We start from the raw sequence: 27,651 nt of genomic DNA on the forward strand, positions 1-27,651 counted from the left end.
TTTTACATTTTTGGGAAAACTGTACAGATTCTTCACTCTGAAATATGTTATAAAACTGGGCACTGCTACTCTGAAGCAGAGTGAACCAGACAATCATTGTCAAGAAGCCTGTTCTACTAAAGAGAGAGAAATGTCCCCGCAAACCGTCGCCGTCCGTCGCCTGTTCCCACGCCCTGTGTACCTGAAAGAATTGTCAAGTAAAGACAAGGAGAAACACAAGTGGCTAGACTACGATAAAACACGAAACTGTACAGTTGAAGCCTGAGACAAAAGCATGCTAGGACTATAATTGCATGCAGGATAAGAGGGGGAGAGTGGGTTGGGCAATAACAGCTGACGACAGGCTCGAGGTTCAGGAGGATCCTCTCATGGAGGGTTCCCACGGGACAGTCCCATAACCCCAAACTGAGCCTTTTAAGAGGAGAGAACAAAATAAGATTTAAAACTGTTGTTCTTAGATCCTTCATTTCTCTTTCTCCCAGCGTCCACCACACTTGTCCACACTCCCAGGAAATGTACACAGGTGTAGGCTGCCAGTATAACACTGTGAGTAAAGGGGCGTTGTGCTGTGTGGTTGCAAGCAGGCAGATACCAGCGTGCATAATGAACCCTCTGCATCAGGAAAGAGCCTCGTCCTCTCCCACGTAGGGCAGTTCCATACTCCTCATGCCATCACCGCTCTCCTGTTTCCTGAGTAACACAGCAGAAACACAGCGTTAGATACTGCTGCTGTGGGCCTGCTGTCAAACCTATATCACTGAGCGGAGAAAGGAATAAGATGCTGCTAAGCTATGTTTAGGAACTGAAACCAACCATTTAATTGTTACATAACGCCAGGCAGCGAGCGCTAAGGAAACACTGTTAAGCAAGTTTACATCCACAATGGTAGAGACAAGAAAATAAATAAAGGGAAAAATCATTAATGTTGAGGAGAAACACAAAGAGTTATTAATTAACAGGTCCTTTGATTAGTGTGGAGAGTGATTCGTGCAAAGGAATAAGTAAAAGCTTAAATGAGTGAATGCTACTTAAAGCACTACAATTGCTTATGTGTCAGACAGGCATTGATTCAACTGTATTTTGGTAAATTCTGAAGTTTTATAAGTGTGGAACTATTACATTTAGCTGCATTACACATTGACACTTTATTATACAATGTCAATCAATACAATACCAACTGCAGCCTAAAGTATTACTGCAAAGCTGTATCAACACCTCTGTGACACAGTGTCAACTGAAAATGGATTAAAATAGATTGTGCTGGTGTTAAAGGAATAATTAATGCTGTATATCAGAATGATTAATCCTGTATATCAATTACTCCGGCGTTCGGATAATTTGTGAAGAAACTTTGTTTTTCTCACATGCCTCCGGTGAATGATGAATCCAAAACTTTTGACAAACTTAAGTCATAGGCGCCAGCTATTAATTTACAGCAAAATTATATCAAAAATATTTGTTAAAAAACTGTCACACAACTCATGCAGTGTAATTCAAGTCTTATTTATCCAGCCATATGCTCAATACTTCCCAAACAGACAGCCAACGGGCAACTGAACGTAAAGTGAAACCTTACTTCAAAGCCAGACTCCATTGACAAAACCATTAATTTTACCTCGCTGAACACAGGAGCTGCTGGTCTACCACTGCCTTGATTGGTTAGTTTTTTTATTTGTGTTATTGTTTGACTTTGGTATTTAAAGAGTTAATTTGGTTTCGCCTAAGTTTTAACAATAACACACACAAAAAAACTGCCAATCGAAGCAATGGCAGACCAGCAGCTCCTGTGTTCAGTGAGGTAAAATTACTGTTTTTGTCAACGGAGTCTGGCTTTGAAGAGAGGCTTCACTTTCTGTTCAGTTGCCCATCGGCTGTCTGTTTGGAAAGTACTGAGCGTACGACTGGATAAATGAGACGTGGATTACACTGCTCAAGTTGTGTGACAGCTGGAAACAGATGTTTTTAGTTTTGCTCTTGTTAAACGTGGCCCCCTATGACTTTAGTTCATCAAGAATTTTCTTTGTTCACCACAGACGTGAGAAAAACAAAGATTACTTAATGATAAAGCGTAACACAGGGTGAGTAACTGATATACAAATTGTCATTTGGGGGTTGATGTATTCCTTTAATAACCTTTTTTCCATTCCTTTAATATTGTATTTATCCACAGCTCTGGTCACTTGGCCTTTTTCACATAACAGTTATCACTATCATTTGTTATATGGTGAAGTGAGATTTTCTACACTACACACCACATGCTTCACCAAAATCATCTTGAAGGTACTACAGACTCAACAGCACAGCACAACATTCCCAAACATGGCTTGTCCAAACACCCCTAAACTAGCACAGGCTAGTTTAAAAACTCAATGCACAAGAGTATTTGACCATTAAAGCCATATTGAGAAAGAATTACAGCTGCTTATATCATGCCAGGGGTCTTAAAGTACACTATATAGCACTTAAACAGCACTACAGCAGGCAGGAGTTGTCCTAAAGTTATTTACCTTCTCTGGTTACAATGAATGTAGCAGTATCTCACATTGCCTGCTCTGCCTTTCCTGCAGGGCAGGTGAGGGAGAAGAGACATAATAACAGGATACTTGACAAACATTAGCTGGCTATACTATAAGAGTATAAGAGGACCCAGCAGCTCTGAGTGAGAATATGGTAGAGACAGCACACTGCTACGAGCACTTATGATTCTGAAAACTACTGCAAAACCTTTGCTTGAGACAGAGTTTACAGTCTGTAGTGTGTGTGTGTGTGTGTGTGTGTGTGTGTGTGTGTGTGTGTGTGTGTAAACAATCCTTACGTGAGCATTTGCCCTGGAGCACACAAATTGCTGCGGTCTTCTTTACGGGCCCAATCGAAGGGGTTCCCAAAGGAGCGCTTCCTCAGCATAGTTCGCACCAGGATCTGAAATATAATAAAGAACATTGATACACAAATGATACTGGTGGAAAAAAGCGATATAGTATAGTATCACGATATTTTGCGCTGCAATTTTGTATTGATACACTACGTAGGGGTGGGTGATATGGCCCTAAAATAATATCACAATATTTCAGGGTATTTTTGCAATAAAGATATTCCTGATGATATGACAAATTAGTAAAAAAACCTCCTGCATACAGCGAGAGAGGAGAGGGAGAGATGCTGTGCTGCTGCCAGAGGAGCCGCTGAATGAGTTCCCTCTGAGCGTTAACTCACTAAAAGAGTCTGAGAAGTCCGGGGCTGTTCATAAAACACTCAGGACGCCACAGTTTATTCCACATTACTGAAGCTGCTCCTCTTTTTGGAACCACCGTGGAGTCAGTAATAATTTCGCTTTCAGCCATGCTTGTTGTCACCGTGGGTAACGATATGACATCAGTATGACAACAAGTCCAAATACCGCGAGTATCCGGATATGAATTTTTCATATGATATTAAGAATTATACCAGTATTATCATGAACGAGATGATATGGCACACCCCTAACACCAAGCACCCTTTTTTGATATACTAATTATTAATATTGTAAATACAAATTAAACTAGCGGTAGCCTACTAAAAAAAAAAAATTAATGCTTTTCCAGTCTATTAAATACATTTTGCTGCAATAACAATGATGGAAGTGAGATGAACAGACTAACAACTTGAACTTATGAGTTAAAAACAGATGTTGACAAATTTGACGACATAATTTGCAGTTGAAAAAAAGGTGTTTGAAAAAATGTTTAACATCACAATCTTGTTTCGTGACTACATCTAGTGATAATACCACATCGTGGGGCCTCTGTTGAGTCACACCCCTAATACACAGATCCAAAAATTATGCTCAGAAATGTAGAGAAAAAGAGAAGATTCACTTTCATTATAAACACCTTTAATTCTAAAAAATGTCCTGTTGTAAAACAGTTGTTTTGGGGTTGTGGGGTTATGGTAACATCAACACGTTATAAACATCATACATAACCAACAGATCTTCTAAATTATTGTGTGTAAACTGCAGTCTAATACAGAAAGGTAAGGTACACCAGGGGTTGCGGTGAGGTGGTGATCACTGGCAATGGACTTGAAAGTAGGAAATATATGGAGCCAGAGTGTGCGAAACTACTTAGATGCTATATGCTCTGTAACAGACAGCACTCATCTTGAAATCATAGGACGTGCATTGGTGTATAATGCACCTGCACAGCAGAGATAGTTGTGACGTGACAGTGAACTGCAGCACAACAACAGATGTGACGAATTTCTACATTTTAATTTTGTTCAGGTGGCGGCACTCATGACTAATGTCGTGTTCGTCCCTTTAACGTAAGCATTTAATTGCTCGTTAAAGAAGCTCAGACAAAAAAGCTCTGGAATGCTTCAAATTCATCCCAAGTGTTCATGTCTTTCACAACATGTGTTATGAACCAACGTAACAAATGACAATAAACTGAGAGGACCAAGTGAGTCATACGTCTGTTTGGCACAAGAGGGGCAGTATGAAAGGGCAATCAAGTAGGTGGTACTGATGCAGTGGGGGTGGTGTGATGTGACTGAAATATGGTTCAAAAAATAATAATATACTTCACACGAATGCAAATGTACAAAGAATTAGCAATTATTTTGCTCCTGAGTGGCGTTCATCCTCAGTTATGTTTTAATAGGTGACATGTGGCAGTTTGCATGCGTCTCTCGGGGTAGCTACGCTGAAAACAAATTGTATCCATTAGTGATGTTTGATTTAATGACACCAGCCTCAAAAACAAATTAGACCTGACATGACTGTGCTGTTCATTAAGTTGAGTTTTTCTGAGACAAAAACAAGTTCATAAACTCACCACTGTAGCCAGGCTGGGGATGTGCTTCACAGAGTTCTCCACCTCCTCCTCCGTCACCTCAATCAGCATGCAACAGTTGTCATCCTCTGGAGGAAGAGGCTCAGCACCATGCCTTGTTACCCATGGGTGCACCTGGATGCAAACACGTGGAGTGGATCATGTTATAGTATGCAGGACACAGGTTACAATCTGTTGACACACACATTACTGACTGACTTCTGTGAATGTTGTGTTTAGACAGACTGGTACAGAACATTATCCAAATCTGAAGCTGACAAACAGCATTTTAACAATTGTTTTTTTCCACCAACCACAAAGGGTTTTTACTGCACCGCAATCACTAGTGGAACAGCTTCATGTGCAGATCAAAGAATGACTTCCTGTAAGATGCACTGGCGTCTCCCCTCATTTAAACCCATTTGCACAGACAATTCATCTTTCTGAGGTTCTGAGTCTGGTTGTGTGTGGCACTCTATTTAAGAGAGCTTTGATTGAGCCCATAAAATAAGGCCAGACCCTACATGAACCTGCATAGTTTCTGTCCAAGCCTGACTTGCACCTGAACCATGGCAGCCATTTTGGGCCTGAGTCTGAATAAAAACCCGAATTTCCACTGTAAAAAAATATAGGTTATATATATAAACATTTATTACAAGCTAAGGGCTGACATGTGTCCTCGCACCACCTCTCCTTCTCCTCCTCCTTCTGTTATTTCAAGAGTCTGTCTTCAGCTCTGTCTTGCGCACGACAGGTTTGACAGAGCAAGCTGCGCCCCTTGGTGTGTCTCCATCTTCCAGTGTGCATGTTGTGCACAGCGGTCCACGGCGATGTGATGTGCAGATGATGATTACCACTCTCTGCTTCATGTCATGCACTCTCCCACTGCTGGGGAGGCAGAGGCAAGCACTGCCAACTTAAGTCGCCTTGCAGCCCCTTTCTCACTCTCACCTTCTCTCGTTTTCCCTTCAGTTCAATGCAACTCCTGCCATTTTACACATGAGGGCTGCCAGTTTCACGTGTTTCTTGTGCAGTGCACTTGAGTTTGTGGACAGTATGTGAGCACTCCTTAATTCTAATGTTTCGTCACTTTAAATCTAATTCTAAATCTTGAGATTGCCATTCATTTTGATGGATGCACACCCCATACAGTCAACACTGGGAAACTGGTGCCAACTCAGCCCGATTCAAGCCCAACAGAACTTTGAGAAATAACAGGCTAGCTGCCCTGAAGTTGGCAAGTTGTGTCACACTGGGTTCACACTGTATGCAGAAGAACTGTGAAGCATGCCGATTTTCTGTGGAGTGCTGCCTGCTTGCTTTCTGCACCTATGGTAAGCGATTGGGCTGTTCACACTGGACGCAGCGCGGCACCAAGCACCAAGTCCAGCTCACAATCTGCAGTGATAGTTTCGGCACCTGGTCTATTTTTTCTATGAGCCACTAGCCAATCTGGCAAGAAAACACACTGAAAATGTATTGTAAATGATATAAAGTGTATATCAAATATGATATAAATGATCTATGATAAATGAATATGCATTACACGCTTCCACATATTTGTCAGTTGGGTTGAAACAGAGTAAGAGAGACGAGCATAGCCACACACACTCGCATACAGACACACACATATACACAAGCAGACGGAGACAGAGCTCTACATGTGATTTAAACAGAGCAGAGAGCAGAATCGACTAGCTACTGGTGTGAGCTGCTGACGCGTGGCTGCACGACAGTTAACAAATCAGGGCACTGCTGTGTCCAGTGTGAACTCAGCGTTAGGGTTCAGGCGGAAAATCAATGCTCTACCACATAATATCAAATGTGCTAAAATGCAAAGTATAAAACCAGCATCTTCACTGAAAGAGTGTTTACCTTAATCTGTGGGACTGATATCCTGGTTTCTGGATTCTTGTCCAGCATTTTCAGCAACAAATCTTTGAGATCGTCTGAGATGTCAGCACTGTTGAGACAGTTTAGAGTTACATTTTAAATCACATTTTACAAAATAAAAGATGACGTAAAACAGCTGTTTAATCATATGAACCACAACTGGGCAGTGATAGCCTTTTAACAGAGCAGAACTGACCGGTCAGGTAACTCCACAGGCTGTGTCTTGATTTTCTGATGAAGACTAAGGATGCGCTCGTCCATGAATGGACACTGTGAATCAAAGAAAGGTCTTGATTTCAATGGAAAACCAGCAGATTGGCATTTGGAAAAAACTCGACAGTATTTACGCTGTATCTGTTTTTGTCACAGAACACACTCACCACTCCAAAGACGAAGCAGTAAAGTGTCACTCCCATGGCCCAAACATCCAACGCCTGCATGATAGAGAGATATAACAAAGATGTTCAGAAATTGTTCCTTCAGTTGAAATCCAACCAAAAAGTATTCAGTCCCCAGAAAATTATGACTACTAGGACAGTAAACTCTATCTGAATACTATTAAATTAGAATCCAAATCACAAGGGTTCATGCATTTCTGTACATCACCACCAGAGGGCACTAGTTAGCCAGCTGTTACTTCACCTTCCCAGAGAAGTTCTTTCTGGTCTCCGAGAGCGCTTCAGGTGCCAGGAAAGCAGGTGTTCCCACCGTGCTGGTCAGGAGGGCATCGGCCCCCTCAAACTGGTTACTGACTCCGAAGTCTGCGATCTTGATGTGTCCATCTTCTCCCACCAGCAGGTTGGACGGTTTAACGTCTCTGTGGATGATCCTCTGGTAATGTACTGTTAATAGAGAAATTAATTTAACAAATGTATTACAGCAACAAGATCCCATCTGATAAATTCTGCCTACGTTAAGAGATGATGAATATTCTCTTACAGAGCATCCAGGTCGGAGGGGTCTTAAAATAACACTTTCACCATCTCAGTATTTTAATTTCAAATTGTAATCAAATCAGATGTTGGCTTGATGGAATAAATTAAAGATAGCTTAGAGCCATGTGGAGGCATCTCTGACACTCTGGCAGTGCACTGAGACAGGAGGGTAGATAAACACTTCAGCCATAACAGCCATCAAAAAAAAAATTTCTAACCTGCCCACCGAGCCTTGTTCAGTTACGATAACTTATAATGAGAGAGAATTAAGGTCTTGACAGTTTCAGTGTCTCTGGTGCAGAGCCCTCCCTCTCCTTTGCTCAGCTCTAGTCTCCTAGACGACACTTCTTGAGAAACCTCTTCTCCTGTGCTGAAATACATTAAGAGCCACCGAGGTGATGTGAAATGAGCCTTGTGGGTGGCTAGACTCAAGAACAGCACAGGCGAAGAGCTTGTGTAAATGGCATGGAGGAACTGTAGCATGAGGGCAGATGTAGATATAAAAGAGCTTCATCTTGATGCCACGATTAGATTTCTAATTTAGATATTAACAACTCTGTATATAATTAACTTTATATCTATAGGGAAAACAGAACAAAAACAACAACATGGTGGAGTACTGGTTTGTTAGTGCTGCTTGATCTAGTGTCTGCTTTATACTTTAAGTTAGTATTCTGCTTCATCACTTCACGGACGAACGGAGCCGTCTGCTATGCCCACTGTTATTTGGTCCACCACAGCTTCGGCAGTTTAAAGTCCTCCAGAAATAATGGCTTTAGATTCGAAGGAAAATTTTGCATGTCCAGAGCATCAGTCATATATTTGAGTGAGCTCCTTTGTCCTTAAATGAAAGTGGAATCAACACAGATGAGGCCTCCAGTAGGTGTTTTGAAAAGGGTAAAAGGGGAGGTAGAAGGGGAGACTGCGGTGGACCATTTAGTTGTGTTTTGTGTTCTTTTGTGGATGGAAATGTTTCGTCAAATGATGGTTGTTTGGATAGAATTTCCCAAACAGAGGGGAGCAATATCTGTTTTCAAAAATCCATCCAACCATCCATTTTCATCCACTTATCCAGGGCCAGGTTGCGGAGCAGCCGGCCGAGCAAAGCACCCCTGACGTCCCTCTCCCCAGCAATGCTTTCAAGCTCCTCCTGGCGGACCCCAAGGTGTTCCCAGGCCAGATGAGATATGTAATCCCTCCAGCGTGTTCTGGGTCTACCCTGGGGCCTCCTACTAGTGGGACGTGTCCGAAACACCTCCAGTGGGAGGCGCCCAGGAGGCATCCTGATCAGATGCCCGAACCACCTCATCTGACACCTTTCGGAGCAGCAGCTCTACTCCGGATGTCAGAGCTCCTTACCCTATCTCTAAGGCTGAGCCAAGCCCCCCCACGGAGGAAACTCATTTCGGCAGCTTGTATCCGTGATCTCATTCTTTCTGTCACTACCCAGAACTCATGACCAAAGGTGAGGGTTGGGACATAGATGGACAAGTCGAAAGCTTCGCCTTCTGGCTCAGCTCCCTCTTCACCACGACAGTCTGTTTGATTTCGAGGAGTTAATTATCTGTACTGGTAAAAAAAATTAGTGTCTGTCTGATAATAATAATTTACCAGGCATAGCGCAAGACATTTTCAAAATCTAATTTTGACAACTTGGAAAGTATTAAGTTTCCTGCAAGTCAAGAAGAAGAATCTATATTAAACAGCAGCTGGATCAGTATTGATGTATATCAGCTTTATATCAAAGTATATCTGGATGTGTAACAAACCATCTGAATGGGACAGATACACAACCCTAATCACTTCCATTCTTAATGCTCTAAAAGGCATTACCACAGACTGAGTGGAAAAAAGAGGTTTGGAAGACTCACAGTACTCGATTCCCCTGAGCAGATCTCGGAAGTAAAAGCGTGACTGGTCCTCGCTGAAAGGTTTATCTGTCGGCACCTCCATCACAGCCCTGAATGCATAAACACACAAACACAATTAGCAATCACTACTAATGAGATTGGGCTCATTCCAGCGACACAATCATTACCATGAAAGAGGCTTTAGCTTACCCTTGCTTGACCAGCTCAAACACTGTGACAGAAACACAGATGAGGTTAGAGATGAAAATTTTTCGGTTACAAAGATGCAAACAAACTAAAAAACAAGATCTTTTAAGATGAATCTCAAATAACATTCTTTCATGTTTCCTTTATGCATCACTGTATGACTTTAATATGTGTGTGTGTTTGTGTGTGTATGTGTTGTTCCGGTGGCTGACTGTCTGGCCACAACGTACCCATGTACAGATGGTCCTCGCTGGGGTCATCCAAAACCTGGCACCAAATCACAGAGAGATGGAAATGAGTGCGAACACACACACACACACAATAGATCATCTTTTGTATGCGGTTAAAAATACACACACACAGTTTTGCTGCATTTGAGCCCCTTTAAAAAGCTGGGAGGTTTCAGTCATTGCTACTCTCAACCTTTGTTTTGCTTACCCGTTGTTATAATGTGTTAAAATGAGTGATATTCAACAATGCAATTTGAAATAATGGAGATTGTTGTTTTGATCCTTATTTTTTCTTCCTCCTGTGACACTCTGAGGCTTTTACTAAAATGTTCCATTAGCGAGGTGGCGTCATACCTTTGTTGCTCTTTAGAGATAAGAGGTGCAGTCAAATGACTTTGCTCTGACTGATTTACTATAAATGGTTTGATTTCAAGTAGGTCTCATTGTGTTTCTCACTCGAATATCGTTTTTAGATGTATTTTTTTACCTTAAAGATACCGTTGATAACTTTCATAAAAATAATTAGTGTCAAACTTACATGAGACAGATAGTCTGTTGAAATATGACCAGAGCAAACTGTCTCATTTAACAGCTAAACAGTACACTAAAATATGTTTCTGGAAACATTTAAGGTGAAAAATAGGCAATACCTTAAAAGAACGTCAACTTAATTGGCGCTGCGTAGTTTGACAGTTTGACCATGGTTCATGAGGTGTGAGTGACATGATTGACAGCTACGTTATGCCCAGTTCGGACCAAAGATTTGCAACGAGACGAGTTGAAACACGCAATGCACCTTTCTGCAACGTTCTAAAAACCTGCCAGTTCACTGCAACTAGATAAGACAGTGTATCATCTCTATGCAACAACTCTCTGTGCTTCTGTTCTGATTTCTAGCTTTTCAGCCTTATTTTGTGGCTGAATATAATTTGTAGCTTCTTAAAATATGAATGAGGATAGTGATAGTGAGATACTGGCTACATCTGCATTTGTAGTAGTGATGAAACGGTGCAAAACAGAAACAAAACCAGCATCAGATGGACTGTATTCATAATGAGAGGGTATGTATGTGAGGCGGCATAAGCACATACAGCGAGCAGCAGCAACCTACTATATGACACTGGCACACTGTGAGGATGGAAACAGAGGGCTTGTTGGTGACAGAGCACCTGCTACAGCAAGCGAACACGCCATCTGTGGTCATTTTGACTTGACCAGCGGACTTCACTACAAGCCAGCTCGCTGCTGAAACAGGTGACGAGCTTTATGTTCTAAAACCAGCTGCCAGTGATTTGACCAGCAGAGTTGCAGGTGACACCATCAGCCGGCTTGGGTCGAGCTCAGCTGGCCAGTTCACACCGCTGCAACTTTTCTCTGTGACATCTAAAATGGTTTCATGTCATCGCGAATCTTTGGTCTGAACTGGGCTTAAAGGGCTCCTTGGCCCTGTTTGGTTGTTTTCGTTCACGTGACGTAATGCCATTACAGCACTAAGAGGAGGCAGAGAGGAAAATGATTTTTTCAAAGATGATCCATCTCATATACTTCTGTGTGAACGTATTGACAGGTTTAGCAAATTATTGAGTCAAAGTCATTTTATAACAGCACTTACCTCGACTAGTTTCACCACATTAGAATGGTCTAGCTTTTTCAGGATGGCGATCTCTTGATAGACCCGCTCCAGGGGTCCTTTGGGCTGGGGGGGACCCTCAGGTGCTGCTCTGGCTCCACGAGGGGGAGGTCTCCCTGACAGACAGAGGAGAGACGGACAATGTGGGTGGGCGTGGGTGACAGATGACAGAAGGACAAGAGAGGACGAAAGACAAGGTTGGTTTCAGTGTTGGTATGCAGTGCTCATGTACCACTGAAGCATTATAAAACATTGTGCTCTCTGCTGTTTCAACCATCTGCCCTTGGCTCCAGACTTACGTGGGAAACCCGCCTGTCTCATCAGCCTCTTCTTGGACAACACCTTCATCGCCTACAGCAGAGAACGGGAGATGGATTTGGACAAGGGGGGAGGATGAGAGAAAAAGGCAGAGGGGGTGGGAGAGCCGAGCGATCCAGGGGAAAGATGAAGAGAAAGGTAGACAGAAAAGAAGAGTGAGACAAAGCAGAGTGAGGCGATGCATGTCTGACAGTGCACACATTCACACACCTACAGATGAACATCCCAGCGCCTATAAATGTATCTCCTCTCCTTGAACAACCTTGTATATGTTACTGCTGACCCTGACAGCATCGTCAGCACAAAAGATTATAAAAGCTAGACTTTACAAAGGAAGAACTGTGGTGCAGGATGACTGCAAGCATGCGTGTAATGTACATTACCTCACCATTCCTTATCTTGAATGAGAAAATGTCAACTAATCCCACTGATAATAATGTTTAGCTGTAAGTCATAAAATATAATTGAGACAATACTTTGTACAGACAGTACTTTGTGACAAATTTGCAATTTTGTCCGACATAAATAAAACTGATGGACTTCTAGGTCTTTGCAGCTAATTTGATATGTTTTATTTTTTAAATCAGAGATTAAACACACAAGTGAAATTAACCCTGACATACACAACACATGCATGTCAAACACATTTCAGGGCTAAAGATACTAGCATTTCTGCCACACTGCCTGGTCTGTGACAGGACTGTGACACTTGTAATTCAAGCGACTGTAGTTGCTAAATGAAACTGCATTTTTCACAGTTGGTTTTTTTTTTAATTATTAAAAGAGAGGTAGAAAAACAAGGACTGACAGAAAATAACAGATGCCATCAGAAATCTAATTCTACAACTTATTTTTGACTGCCCAGATCATTTATTCAAGGTGTCTACGGGTATCAGACACTTGAATGTAATGTTTTTTGAACCCTGAGCACATTGATATCTTTCAAAAACGTGGAAAAAATGTGATGAGAAACTTGGTGAGAAATGTCCCACAAATTGCAAAATAAATAAATCAATAAATATATATTCTTAAAATAACTGGAAAAAAAGTTAGGGGAAAAAAACTATATTTATAATCATCATTATTACTTTCTTTACTGATTTTCTTGTTTTTAATTTTTTTGCCAATTTTTTGGGTCATTTCGTCTTTCATTGCTCGTTGCCTTCTTCCCATGGTTTAAAAGAAATCAAGCCAATTTGCTGTCAGGTTTCAAAGGGTTAAGACCTTTTCAAGGAGGTCTTCCTTTTATATACCAAATTAAAGACTGATTTTTGAAGAAATAATCTTTTTCTTACATAAGCATTGCAGGTAAGTATAAATGTAGGGAGTAACTATGTGGTCCTGTGCAGAGATAGCTTTTATGTAGTAATATCGACATTCAAGTAAGGTTAATCTACATTTTGCCAACAGGTAGGCTTTAAGATTTGTAACATCAGAAACAGTGCTGCAACAATTTGTTGATTAACCACTTAGTTGACTGAAGGTAAATTAATCGCCAACTATTTTGATAATTGATTAATTGCTTCAGTCATTTTTCATTTTAGCTTCATAAATGTGAGAATTGCTGCTTTTCTTTGTCATTCATGATAGTAAATGAAGTGTCTTCAGGTCTTTGGACTGTTGATTGGACAAAAGAAGCAATTTAAAGACAATGAAAATCTAATTTTTACTCATTTCTTTTTACCTTTTGGAAACTAAACCTTTAATTGATTAATTGTGTATAGTCAATAGATAACTCAGTAATGAAAATAACTGTAGTTGAAGCCCCATTGCAAAGCTTGGCTCATTTTGACAGAAATAAATTAATAGAGGGATACATTCATTAATTTATTTCCCTTTTTTTTTTTTTAGAATTTATTTCCATCTGCAAATGTATTAATCTACAAATTCATGTAAATAAAGTCACAGCCTCACAGAAAATGACAGAAACTTAAATAGTACACTACAAAACATTACAATAATGTAATTTCTGCAGTCCAAAAAGGGTGTCGGCTGAAGCTACAGCTTATAACACCTATTATTTTAACAGCACACCATATGTAGCAGTCAACAATAAAATAATCCAAAACAGGCAAACAAGGCAAAATAGCAACAAAGACAAAATACAACACACACACACAAAAAAAACGTACACACTTTAAGTTCCTGTACCCTGCTCTTCTACGTCATGATTACAGTCTGATCATCCATTCTCATATTTGATCAGTACCTTTATTTTTTGTTTAAACCTACTTAATGTTCTACACGTTTTCAGTTCCTCACTACAGCTCTTCCATAAACTCACTCCTTTAACTGAAATACATCCGAGTTTGGCATCGGTCCTCACCAGTGGTTTTTTGAACATAAAAACATCTCTCACAGCATGTTGACTTTCACTCTTTTGAAACAACTTCTGGATACTTTCAGGTAATAATTGGTTTTTGCTCTGTACATAATTTGTGCTGGTTTAAAGTTGACCAAATCTTCAAATTAGTTGTCTTTAGTTTAATAAATAATGAGTGTCTTGGTTCACTGTATGAGGTTTCATTCACAATTCTTACAGCTCTGAGATTAAAAAAAAAATGTTTGCGGCAATTAAAATCTCACAAATTCAAATTTGAGACTTTTTAACATGACTAGCTATTTATACATTTGTATTTAACACTTTTCGAGACATTTTAAACACCTGCTAACACCCTGTTATTTCACTGCTCTGTCTTAACTTTAGCTGTCTCTGCACATGAGTCGTGAACAATTACCGTAGCTGACAACCATCAAGGCAGTGTTGAACAAAGAGCTTAATTTGTGACAGCTCCATTGTTCGCTGGATACTTTCCCTGTTCTCTGGGAAATTAGACTTTTTTTTTTTAAGAGCCTCGGTGCCCTCAGTTATTATGGCAATGATATAATCACTGAATGCAGCATGTGGGCTTTGTCACTTGGGAGGAAAATTAAAATAATCCCCATGTCATCGCCTGTCAACATCATGCAGCTTAATGAGAAGTGTAGCAATAATCATGAAAAGCATACAGAAAATCTCAAGCTGATGTGTTATTACAGAGCTCAGCGAGGCACAATTAACTGGAGACGCTCTCATATGTGGAAGACTCACATGAAATCACGCCAGTTAATGTGACAAGAGGGGGTTTGATTGTTATTGGTTTTATCTGCATGTCTGGGAGTGACAAGTGATAAGGAATGAGAGGGAAGTGAGAGAAATGGAGACGGCAGTTGGGGGGAATAAATCACATCTGTGTGCATGACGAACTCACATAGTATGTGTTGTCATCCTCATTGTAAGCCAACTTGACAACACCATAGGAGCCCTGGTCCGGAAAAGAGAAGTGAGATTGAGCAGCTGTCATTCTTCATGTGGGGAAAAAAAAAAATCACACATTGTGCAAAGCAATCTAAATAAATACAAATACACTCACACACACACATACACAAGGGGAGTGTGTGGGCTGACAGTGTACACTGAAAGAGTACCAGCTGCTTCAAAGTGAGAACAGAGAAATTCAAATCATCTCTCCCTCTCTCTTTTATTTTTGATTTCAGGCTAATTAAGGAAACTGGATCTGGTTTACACTATCAAGCTCGCCTGCCCACACACAGGAAATTCAGGATGAAAAATAGGCCCAATTAGTAGCCTGCGCACACAAATTCATGCCCAAAAACAAACAGAAAGAGAGAGAGAGAGGGGAGAGAGGGAGGGAGAGCGGGATCAGTTCCTGCTGGGGGAGCAGATTGGAGAGGCAGCACAGAGCTCGTCCTACAGTCCCAAAGATGATCTGATAACAGGAGCCTCTCCAACAGTCCTGAAAGGCTCTAATTGTCTCAGCTGAACACAAAACCACACACATTAACATGTCTACCTTCGTGCAGAAACTCACAGCAGCCATGCACAATCTGTCTTATTAAACCCACAATCTAAAACGTGCCTACACACACACACACACACACATACACATACACACACTTCTATCCACTGAGCCTTGCACAACCCTTAAGAGAGCGCTATTTATACCAGCCTCTCACCCATCTTCCAACTCTCCCATGGCCCGGGAGTTTACACAGAGTTTGGGAAATGAGGACAGCCGGGAGAGAGGATAGCAGAGGCTGTTACTGCGTGTCCTTGATGATGTGTGCTACTTGACAGACATGCAGTAGGCGGAAGGGAGAAGGAAATGGGAGAGTCAGTGAAAGGGAGCAATCAGTGAGTTGTTTCTGATGGTACCTTTCCAATCTCATCTTTCAGCTTGTACTGGTTGAGCTGAACACAGTCCTTTAAGAGAAGGAGACAGAGAGAGAGAGATAAGAGAAAAGAGAAATGATTTCAAATGAAATCCCATCAGCTATTTCAGCAGTTGAATATATCATGACCATTCTTACAAAATCTGCTTTTCTAAAAACGCCATATAAAAATCCTGTCCGTTAAATTTCCTTTCAAATTATTTTCCTTTCTTGCGTTTCTCAACAGAAACTCATGCGTGCAGTGTTTTGCATATCAGTGTTCCCATGGGTGCCTGATGTCTTCCAACTGGAGACACATTCTCTGTGCTTGTCAGCGTGTCAGTGTGACTCTCTGCAATCACTGTCCCAGTTCAGTTTGTCATTTTTCTACCATTCATTTGAATTGAAACCTCTACAAATCCGCGTTTGCGATTTGAGAGGTGGGATGTGTTGCTCAGCTGTCACATTTTTGTGGTGTACTTTGAAGTCTTTAGAGGAAACTAGGCAGTCTAATACAGGTGTATTCTACTCAGGAGAAAAGCAGTGATTCATAGATGCACTGACTAAGCAGCTCTTCAATAAAAATATACTTCATCTGATTATTAGTCTCTTCGCTAGTTGATTAAAAGACCGAAGAGCAAAGAAAGATGGTAAGATATGAATATAGAACTTCAATGACCTATGTGATGCTTTACTTTCAGTGATATCATTCACAAGAGAGTCTCCATTATATGAGGATAACTCAAAATATGTCCCCAAAAGCCTCGTTTCCACCAGGCAGTCCGGTTCAGTTCAGTTTGGTAGGCATTTAAATGGTTATTTTTCCATTTCCATTGTAAAAGGTTGTGGATGGTATCAATGGAATCGTCCCCATTTGTCATCACCCCTCTGTTGAGGTAGCACACTGATCCGATAATTAAATGTGGAGCTAGAAACACTGCAGTCCATTGATTAGTCAATAGAGGACAGTCACTCTTGCTTAGGGCTGAGCTGTGGTTGGTTCTGAAGGTTATGTGATCACTGTTCATATATATACATTAGTTAAGTAAAACTATAAAATGAAAGGATGTTTAGTTCAAAGGCTACTGCTGGCAGCTACCGGCAACTTTTAAGGTGGAATGTTTTCTTGCATGCAACTCAAAGCATGAACTGACGACGTGAATCAATTGACACACCTTAAATGTCAATGTGACAACTTCGACCATTCGATTTGTTTGTACTGTCTCTCTCAGATGATATATGCTTTAGTGATGATTGGATCTTTAAGATGTTTGTGAAAAACCGCAAAATCTATTTCCTCACTTGGAGAAAAAAATGTGGCAGAGAGTCGTTCCAGTGCGCTCCCGCAGCACTACACCCCTGCTCTTGCCTGACAAGGACTCAATGCACAATCCTGCTATTTGTAAATACCCTATAAAGACAGACTCACAGGTACAGCCCAAGCGGACTCTTCATTTCCAACATATAGACATTGGATCAAGGATGTTATGTATTATTTACAACTGGAGAAAATCTTTTGCTTTATCAATGAAACAACTGATCGCTTCTTTGCCACCTGGCAACCATTTCTGACTTCCGTGGCAAATACAGAAGCTGAAAAATTGTAATGAAACATGCTGTACTCCTCTACTTAAGTCATACAAGATAACTAATTTGTAGTCATCTTTTCCCTTTTTAATTTTTTTTATTTTAAAGCTACTCTTACCTTTCCTGCATTTCACACAGGAAAAAATTGAACATCTCCAACTCCCACCTCCCTCCAAAGGCCTACTCCCCCCTCCTCCATTATGTCCTCATTACGTCTACGATAGACGTAGGCGTTGGCAAGGTAACGTTAGGAGAGCGAGTGTAACGTTACAACCAAGACAGTCAAACGCAACCCTGGAGTTTTAAAACTCAACCGGAGTCAGTGATGTTACCCGAGCGGTTATGTCAGTCGGAGACCTCCACGTGGGGAAGCTCAGCCAATCATTGCAGGTTGGAGTTTTCTTAGAACCATATGAGAATGGTACAATTATGATTTTGTATCTCTGGTGGAATTCACTTACATTTTAGTGTGTCATCAGCTTATTAATAGTATTTTAACCTAAACAAAGAAAATCATAACATTTCCAGAAAGGTAAGTGTTGCTTTAATATACATGTCTTTGACTGGTCTGGCTTTCTCTGTGTGTTCCTGGGTTGATGGGTGGTTGGGGTTGTCTTTTTGTCCTCACTGGTTCTGTGTTTGTTTATTAATACTCTGTATATGTTTATTGAATTACCAATAAAAATACCTTGTTTAAAAAAAGAGAGACTAGAGCCTGTTCTTTTTTGTTCTATAAATGTTGGCTTGCAACCCCATTGTGTGGATGATAAAAAGGGTGCAGACGTTCTTGTGTATCACCGGTGAAGAGGAAATACAGTGAGAGCTGGACGGAGCAGTGAGTGACAACAACCCTACCCACATTTAAGAGTACTGTCAGTGGTGGGAACACGTAACAGATTTAGGATCGAGGTATATGTCTGTAGGGGTTACTTTTACTTTTTTAAGGTACTATACCTTAAGTTTTTGGTGGAAACGCAGCTTAATTTAACCTTCATGTGTATTTTCTACGTGTCATTATGTGAGAGCAAAGAAAAGGACAGGACAACCTCTGCAGCTCCTACGTGAGATTCTACCTACAGCACATGACATTTACAGGTTCTGCATCTACGCGTAACAGGGATCACAGCTATTATCGACATCTATTATTATTATCTAGACAAGTGAGACCTTACCTTTGCAGTCTTTACCAGTGTGCTGCTGCTTTTAAGACAAATGTACATGTAGTTCTGCTTACTTTCAGACAAATATGATGCTGACATTTTGATAACTAACAGATGTTTGAGAAGAGCCTGGCTCTGTGTGAACAACAGCTAGTTTGTTCATTCATGTGTCACTCTTCATGCATTGCAGTCCTTAAGGGAACACACTGGTCAGATGGTGCATAAAGCATAAGTTATATAATCACAATTATCATTACGCTGGCTGTGACCACATATTAGCTAACGTCCTGGGATTTCTTGATTGACTTGGTTTTATTATAATTACAGCTTTATTTTGTGTTAGCGGTATCGTTAATTTCTCCAGGCTGGAACACATTTTAAGCAGCAATATCAATTTCACAGTAGGCCTGACCGTACCTGGAGGTCTGTGATGGAGACACTGTGGGACTCCACAGTGGGCCGGCGGGGCAAGCGTGGAGAGGAGTGGGGCGATGTGATGGGAGAGTAGGGTAACGACGGGTAAATATAGCGCCCGTTGAGTCCAGGTGAGTTGCAGGGTGATGTTGCAGTTTGTGAGCGCTCCTGCAGAGACAGCTTCCGGTCTGACAGGTTTAATCTTCCCCTTTGCTCTTGGCTTTCAGGTAGCAGAGCCTCTGAGCGGCTGACTGTGTGCGACAGCAGGTCGCAGGAGGAAGTCCGGAAAGATGGCGCCACACAGGAAGCTGGCTCAGGCGTCTCAGAACTGTCCATTTCTTCTACCTAAAATTTGATACATTAAATTTTATTCATTCTCTTTAATGCATATCCAAATATGTAAGGTTGTCTATGTATGGATACTATATGACAGTCAATATGTAGCAGGTTCTTGTATCAACTTTATACAGTATGAGACATTGCAGGGGATATCATGTTAAATCGAGAACACTTACTTCCTACGTGGTCTCAAAATCATAACTGTAAAGTGTGATTTGATAAATCTAAAATGGAAATATATCATCATGTGTCAAACAATCTTTTAATTCAGTAGAAACCTAAACGTCCAATTAGGATCCATCTCTGGTACATGCAGCGTCACCTGGGTGTGTTTCATCTTACCTCCTCCTCCCCAGCCTCTCCGGACGGTCTGCTGGGTTCGTACTCCGTGACCACGATGAGGGACTCCATGGGGTCTGGCGAGGGCGTCTCAGAGTGGGTGTTCAAAGGTGGAGCGGGACAGCTGCACAGCAGATCAGGCAGGGGCTGTGAGGGCTGTGCTGGCGGCGCATGACCGCAGGAGGCCGGCGGTTCAGCGGAGGGCCAGGGAGTTACGTGACAAGGAAACATGGTGTCTCTTCACAAAGACTGATAAGCACTGCTCCATCAGATGACAGCCTCAGAGGGAACTGGTGCCTAAGACACAAGAGGAAATTGAAGAATAAAAAATTGCTGGCCTTTCAGACACCAGGTGGAGCCCTTAAAGGGTACAAAGTACTGGGACAGACCAAACTGATGAACGGACAGAAAGAATATAAACTGCTTCACTTGGATGGTGTCCTTCTTAAATTGCTACCCTGAATAAGAGTACAGCATTACTACTTCTTCTAGTAGTAACAGTAATATGAAAACTCCCTGTATTCGTCATCAGCCACCTCTCTCACAACTGAAGACTCCACATCCTTCCTTCCTGACAAGGTGGCAGCCATCCGTGGCCAATTTACCCAACCACAGAGTATCCCCTCTGGTTAAGGGTGCGTCACAATTTTTTGTATATTCCCCCTCCTCCTGAGGAAGAGGTCTCCAAATTTATGCTTTCGAGCAGTCACGACACTTCAACTTCAACTTTGTTTGTCCCTATAGGGCAATTAGTTGCACAACAAGTTCAAAACATTCATAAAAAAAAGACACGGGAGAACACATAAGACTATAAATACTCAACAATCGGGGGGAGGAGGGGGGGGACCAAATACAGGGATGTGGAACATCAGTGGTCATCAACAACAAGCACCAATATTAACATCATCACCATCATTCATCACATGATCATAGCAACCAGCCAAAATAGTAGCCACAGACTCTTCACTGCCCTGCATTCAAAAGAGAAATGGCAGTAGGAATGAAGGAGTGCTTGCATCTGTTGCTCTTAACCAGAGGAAATATGAGCCAGAAGGCAAAACTGGACCTTGGAGAATACAGGATGACACTTGTCCTCTGGAATAGTGCTGTCAGAATACTGGAGTTTCTAACATTCAATACAACAACTCGAAAAATATTGATATTCGATACTATTTTTGATACCACAGGGAAAATGACATTGAGGGCATACGATTAAAAATTTCTAATAAAAGACAAATATAACAACACTATAATATGACAATAATTACTTTCTGGGTTAGCAGCAGAGAACAACAGAATAACTGTAGTAAACATTAACAAGAAGCTAGAGCAAGAAAACGTGGCTGGTACAGGTGCACCTGCAGAAAATTAGTACAGAAACCGATTCAAATATTCAGTGTCAATAGGCCCTATTCCGTCCAAGCCTGCAGTAGACCACATGATTCATGCTTTATTGGCTTTGTGTACATTCCCTACAATGTTTAAGGAGGCTCAGGTTTATAATATAAAAGTGACGCACACCAAGAATTATAATGAGGTGCTGATCATTGGCAATAGACTTGACAAGTGTCACACTCCGGCTCCATATGCATTTCTTTTATTACGATGACGTTACGGCCTTTGGGCCCTCTTCAAGATCAGTGTCTCAATATGTGAAGCGTCATCATAATAAAAGAATGCATATGGAGCCAGAGTGTGCGTCACTTGTTTTCTACAATTAAGAAGGCTCAGGTAAACACTTTGCTATAAACACTGACTGGAAACCCATTTCAAGTTGAGAAATACTGGTTTCCATACCTTCCCAATTCAAAGTTAATAGTACACACAGTTTACTAACCCATATCAAACTATTATTTTGATCATCCTGATGAAGTTGCAAGGTAACAAATGTACACATGCTAACTACCGTGTTTGCAAATACAACAAATATCAATTAATGACATACAAGCTGCCACTAGCATCAACGCTGTGTTTAAAAAAAGCTTCAGTTTCCTGTTTACACGTTCTACCGACAGAGTATAGTGCACTGTCACCTTGAGATAAGCTCTCTCATTTAGCTTTGAGTGTTTGCCATAATTTTGCAAGCTGCAGAACCAGGGTTTATAGGGAGAGGGACGAAAAACAAATTTAACTAAAACCAACATGCAGCTGTAGTGCTGTCTCGTTAAACACATAAAACAGCAACTTTCCAACCAAAATTGGACTTTGCTGGGAGAGTCCTAAACAAACTGTGTATCTTATTCAAGTAGAAAAGAACAAACATTGATAAATAAAAGCCTGTTCAACCTGAAGTATATTCCCCTTGCCCAGTGAATTTCTGTTTTACAACTGCGGCCATGCAGCAGCTGACCTAAAGCAGCAGTGAAGTGGGAGTTCAGGTTAAAAAAAAAAAAATAAAAAAAAAAATAAAAAAACAGTATAATTCTGGGTTGTTATAAATCCTGTGACAAACAAAGTATGAGAAAATGTATATGCACATAATTACCTTAGCACACAGCTGGAGCACAGCGTTTGACGGGCCAGCATGAACCAAGTTGTGGGTGTAATGAACGGGTGTGGGAAGAAACAAATCAGAGATGCTGTTCACTAGCTGTGGAACATAAGTAGACACAGTTCTTTCCGTATGAAGCGCCCGTGGAGTCTGGACTTCTTCCACACATTCTGTTAAGTGCTAATTAATGCATGCAAACACATCTCGTATCACAAAATTCAGCTCTAAGTGGACAGATTTGACGCATCTATAAAAGTAACAGTACCGTCTGCTTTTGATGTCAGATACACAACATGGTTAATTATTACATGTACCGCGTCTAACCAAAGCCTTTTTTGCATAATTTCAAGAGGGCCGTTTCCATCTCAGAGTCCACTCAGCTTACTTATCTGCTCATTATCTGTGAGAGGGATGGAGAGAGAAGGAAAGCAGGGAGGAAAAAAACAGAAAGAGAGAGATCCTTGATTTTCCGTTATGGTTCTGAAAGGATTGCGCTGCTGTCAGTGTGTGGGAGCTGAGTAAATCTCATAGACACAAGAAAACAAAGGGAAGCCATAGGAAAAACAAGACAGTGGGAGCTCCAGCCAAGTTCAGAATGAGGACCATGTGTGGGAAGAAACACCCACTCCAGGTGGCCTCTCTACCTCCATTGCCAGCCTATATATAGCAATGTAAACTCACAAAAAGAAAGAATCACCACACTGTTACACAGAGACTGATATTGAACATCACTGTTTCACGGGCAGGAACTTACATATTTCCTGGTCACCTCAGGCCCTCTCCACATACTGTAAAATTTCCATTACCCTATCATGGATGCTTGGTCAATCCTGAAATGTCACATTTTCTTCAAAAACACTAAATACTATCCAGCTGTTATCATTTCAACTTCTCCTACAATACATAGCATCAAATGCAAAGGCTGTGAGTTAAAGGGAGAGTCCACCCCAAATCAAAAATATATATTTTCCCTCTTTCTTGTAGTGCTATTTATTAACCGAGATTGTTTTGGTGTGAGTCGCAGAGTGTTGGAGATATCAACCTAAGAGACGTCTGCCTTTTCTTGAATATAATGGAGCTCGATGGCACTCAGCTCGTGGTGTTTGGATCACAATAAAAAGGATATTTGAAAAACTCAATTATCAGGACCCAGTTACTCAAGATAATCCACAGAGCTTGATGTGAGCATTTTTAGTCAGGAGCTATTGTCTTTCTGCCGAACTTCACCCGCTAACTGTATCACTGCGCAGAAGGAAGTGTGCATCTACTGCTAGCTCACGTAGCACCGCTGAGCTAGCTCATGTTACAGCTCAGCCGAGAAGGACACCACTTATGTTTACATCTCACGCTGTCACAAGCACGAGTCTCTCATCCATGAGTAGATGCACACTTCCTTCTGCTCAGTGATACATTTCGCATGTGTAGTTCAGGAGAGGGAAAGTAGTTCCTACATGAAACTGCTCACAACAAGGTCTGTGGATTATCTTGACTAACCAGGTCATGACTTCTGCAAAGAGACATTGCTGCTGAGTTTTTCACATGTATTTTTCGGGCTCTTTGAGCACCATAAGCAGGTGCCACATTATATTGAAGAGAGGCAGACAATTCTACGGCCAATACACTCGGCAACTCACACCAAAACAATCAAGATTCATAAAACGCACTACAGATAAGAGGGAAAATATATATTTCTAATTTGCGGGTGAACTGTCCCTTTAAAAGATTCATAATTTGTCAAATGGTAAACAGGGTTGACGAATCCAACCGTATCACTGTGCAGAAGGAAGTTTGTATCTACTGCTAGCTCGTGTAGCACCACTGAGCTAGCTAATGTTACAGCTCAGCCGAGGAGGACGCTAATGTTTAGGCTTTGTCTGATGCTGTTACGAAAACAAGCCTGTCATCCATGTGCGGACGCGCGCATCCTTCTGCATGCTGACGTAGTTAGTGGGTGTAGTTTGGCAGAAAGAAAATAGTTCTAACGTGAAACTGCTTAAAACAAGATCTGTAGATCATCTGGAGTAACTGGGTCATAATTTCTGGGAAGAGACATTGCTGTTCAGTTTATCAGACGTATTTTTTTTTTGTGCTTTGAGCATCACATGCCGAGCGCCATCTTGTTCCATTATCTTCAGGAGAAGGCAGACATCTCTACAGCTGATATCTCAACACTTCAACACTTGAAAACTCACACCAAAACAATCAGGACTGATAACTAGCACTACAGGTAAGAGGAAAAATATGTATGTTTGATTTTAGGGTGAACTGTCCCTTTAAAGCAGTCTGACTGACATATTTGCCCTGTATAACCTCTAAGTTTTCCCCAACTGTTCGTAAAAGCAGATATTCTTGTGCCATTTACCGGTCAGGTAAAATGATCTTCATTTCATTCTGCTAAAAATAGAGGCTCTTGAAATCCACTTTGACTTTTAACACACAGTATCACTGCCACCAAAGCAACACAATATGCCCCGATAAGTGCAGTCGGCCTCAGCGGACAGGAGAAAAATATAGAGCTATAACCCTGGATGATACTCGCAATGCACCAGCTACAGTAGGCTTTTTATATCCAGAGGAGAGGAGCTAACTTACCGAGCCTGACCTACTTTGATCTCAGATAAATGGTGAGACTCACATCAAGGACTGTTTCCATTCACATCAAGAGGTTTTTGTGCCGTTTCTGAATTGGTGATGGGAAAAGGTCTTTACGTGATATTATCACTTAAAGCAAGACACACAATATCTCTGCAGATCTCATTCTCAGCCCAGCAGGGTTTGGGAAATAGAGCTGAATATCAGTCAGATAGTTGTTCATTTTGTTTTTAGTGGTGTAATGTCTGCAGTCATTGTCTGGCCGGCGGGATTTACAGTAGCATCAAGGAAGCTGAATGCCACAGTTTTTGAGGATGTTTCTGTATCAACAGCCGCTATTTGGGAGGTGAGTTTCTGAATGTACAAACTTGTGTTAGCCTCGAAGTCATAAGAATCTTTTACCTTGGAGCTGAGAGGGCTGCTGTGACACAACTAACTCACAAGTCCAATCTGTTTTAGTTGTGTCACCCACCTCTCACCAAAAATTAGCAAACTTTAAGCAAAACTGTGAAATATCAGATTCCTCCTTGCTAGACATTCATGGACAAAAAAGAAAGCCTCCGACCTTGGTGGGCCGAAACAGCGAAGCCCCCGTAGTTCTTGGACAAAGATGCTCTGTATCATAGATAACTAAACTACAAGCTAAAGCCCTAAACTTCCCTGCTCCCTGGTTATCGCAGACGCTACACAAAGACCAGGCAGTTAAATTTGATCCTTGTGAAACACCAACAGATGCCTCCTCGCTCCAGATGCCGTCCTGTGCCTCTTATCGTAACTAAAGTCACATGACCCCGACCTTCACTATCTGGACAGGGAAGGGGAGGGGGGAGAGAGGACTTATCAGAGCTCGCTGGGGGTCCGAGCCATGTACAGCATTAATAAGAACACATACACAGCCCCACAGACGTACAAGTACAACACAGGGCCATCTGGAGCAGAGGAGGATCCCCAGCTTCATTAAAAGATCAACAGGGCAACCCTGTCAGTGATCTGCGGAGCCGTGCAAGAGATAAGCCCCTGTAAATGGAGGGATGAGCGGCCTCGGCCAACTTAACCATAGTAGTGTTAATATCACACGACCACAGCTGAATGTCACTAACAATCTTAAATGTCTAATTGGCAGTCACCATATGTAACTCCAAAATACACCACGGTTAGTCATTGTTGTGAAATACTACTGCAGAGTTATTGACTGAATCAACCCAAGGTGACGTCTTGAAATGTATTACTTTGTCTGACTAACAATCTAAATATACCTACCTAAATATATATAAAAATGATGTTCAACAGAGACACTGAGCAGTATTCCCTCAAATGTGCTTGACAAATTTGCTTGACTTTAACAATTAACTGACATGTCATTTCACCTCTAGCTGATCATTTCTTTAGTTAAATATCTAAACACTGGTTTTCCAGTAGGTTTTTACAGAATAGTGAACATCTACGGAATAGGAAAATGCAGCCAAATCTGTCAACAAAAGACATACCTGCTTTCATTTCTCCCAACTCCAGAAAATAGGACTTACAGCCCATTTAATCACCAGCAGAAATAGATGGTGCATTTTAAGTGTGTTTCAGTCTGTCATCATTAACCAAGCCACTGTATCCTTATAATGGGGCATTAATCTTCATCAGGAAGTCAGTTTGAACACATGTAATGAATTGAAGAGTGGTCTTACGGCATCCCAAAAGCAAAGAAAAGGGAATCAGGGAAGAGATGTGGCATTAGAGGACCTGCAGGCCGATATAAGATTCAAAGAGGACATGTAAATGCAACTTTGGGAATTTAAAAAGCCAAACATAGTGGCAATGAAAGCAAAACTGCTTCAGTACAAGCAACAGCAGCATTAACTTACTTTGAGCATTGGTGAGAACTAAACGTCGACGCAATTAAACCTTTAAACCAATATTCATCACCTCGTATTCTTCTGCAATTTCAGAAATACAAACAACCATTTAGCTCCCCTAGTGCAGTAATGGCTATCTGTCACACACAACTGAGAGCTGTCACATTCACTGTAAACATTCACACGAGTAAACACGTTATTATTATTTATTTTCACAGGGGAAAACGAGTGTTAGCGTCGACAGAGGTCCCACCAAGCTAACTTAGCTCTAAGCTCCAGAGCCCAACAGCTCGGCTAACGTTAGCAGCTGCCTCATCTGTCAAGATACAGATGTTGTTGGGCAGGAGTCAAGGATGCTAGTGCGGCTGAGTAACGTCCGGTGACACCGCAACAGAAGGCAGACAAAACCAAACACTATCTCTAAAAAATAACCCTTACCTTAACGTGTTATTTCGGCCTTTAAGTCAGAATTAAGAGGTTCCTGCTTCTTCTTCGGCTGCGGTGAAAGTAGCGTCCGTACTACGACGGCTAAGCTAGCCGTTAGAAGAGCGGAGACAGACTGATAGCCGATGTTGTGATGGACCAATCCAGCTGAGCTCACAGGTCCCGTGTTTCACACAGAGGAAGTGTTGGGGACACGGGCAGTGCGGTGGTTTCAAGGAAATAATTACAGCAACATGCCTCACAAGGAGCGGAGGAGGAGCGGAGGAGGTGCGGGCTGCCGTTTGTTCCCCTTTTTGTGTCACTCACGACCTCGAAATGAAACACTTGGCTCTTGTAGGATTTCTGCTACAAG

General features: G+C 41.4%; 1 protein-coding gene across 2 annotated transcripts; it reads right to left on the reverse strand.

The window, feature by feature from the left end:
- On the reverse strand, positions 1 to 27,622 carry camkk2 (calcium/calmodulin-dependent protein kinase kinase 2). Of its 2 annotated transcripts, XM_033647549.2 has the most exons (18): positions 27,294 to 27,622; positions 19,929 to 20,222; positions 19,251 to 19,592; positions 16,091 to 16,138; positions 15,126 to 15,179; positions 11,856 to 11,907; positions 11,539 to 11,672; positions 9,927 to 9,963; positions 9,700 to 9,721; positions 9,511 to 9,599; positions 7,347 to 7,546; positions 7,085 to 7,138; positions 6,901 to 6,974; positions 6,687 to 6,774; positions 4,815 to 4,946; positions 2,816 to 2,919; positions 2,508 to 2,561; positions 1 to 690 (listed from the first exon to the last, which is right to left on the reverse strand). In XM_033647549.2, the coding sequence occupies exons 2-18, from the start codon at positions 20,154 to 20,156 to the stop codon at positions 618 to 620; spliced, it is 1,785 nt and encodes a 594-aa protein (XP_033503440.1). In that variant the 5' UTR covers positions 20,157 to 20,222; positions 27,294 to 27,622; the 3' UTR covers positions 1 to 617. The 2 variants fall into 2 exon arrangements, with proteins under 2 accessions (XP_033503440.1, XP_033503441.1); XM_033647550.2 differs by lacking the exon at positions 2,508 to 2,561.
- Between the last annotated feature and the right edge of the window lie 29 nt (positions 27,623 to 27,651).

This window comes from Epinephelus lanceolatus, chromosome 19 (assembly GCF_041903045.1).
Source record: "Epinephelus lanceolatus isolate andai-2023 chromosome 19, ASM4190304v1, whole genome shotgun sequence".
Classification (NCBI taxonomy): domain Eukaryota; kingdom Metazoa; phylum Chordata; class Actinopteri; order Perciformes; family Serranidae; genus Epinephelus; species Epinephelus lanceolatus.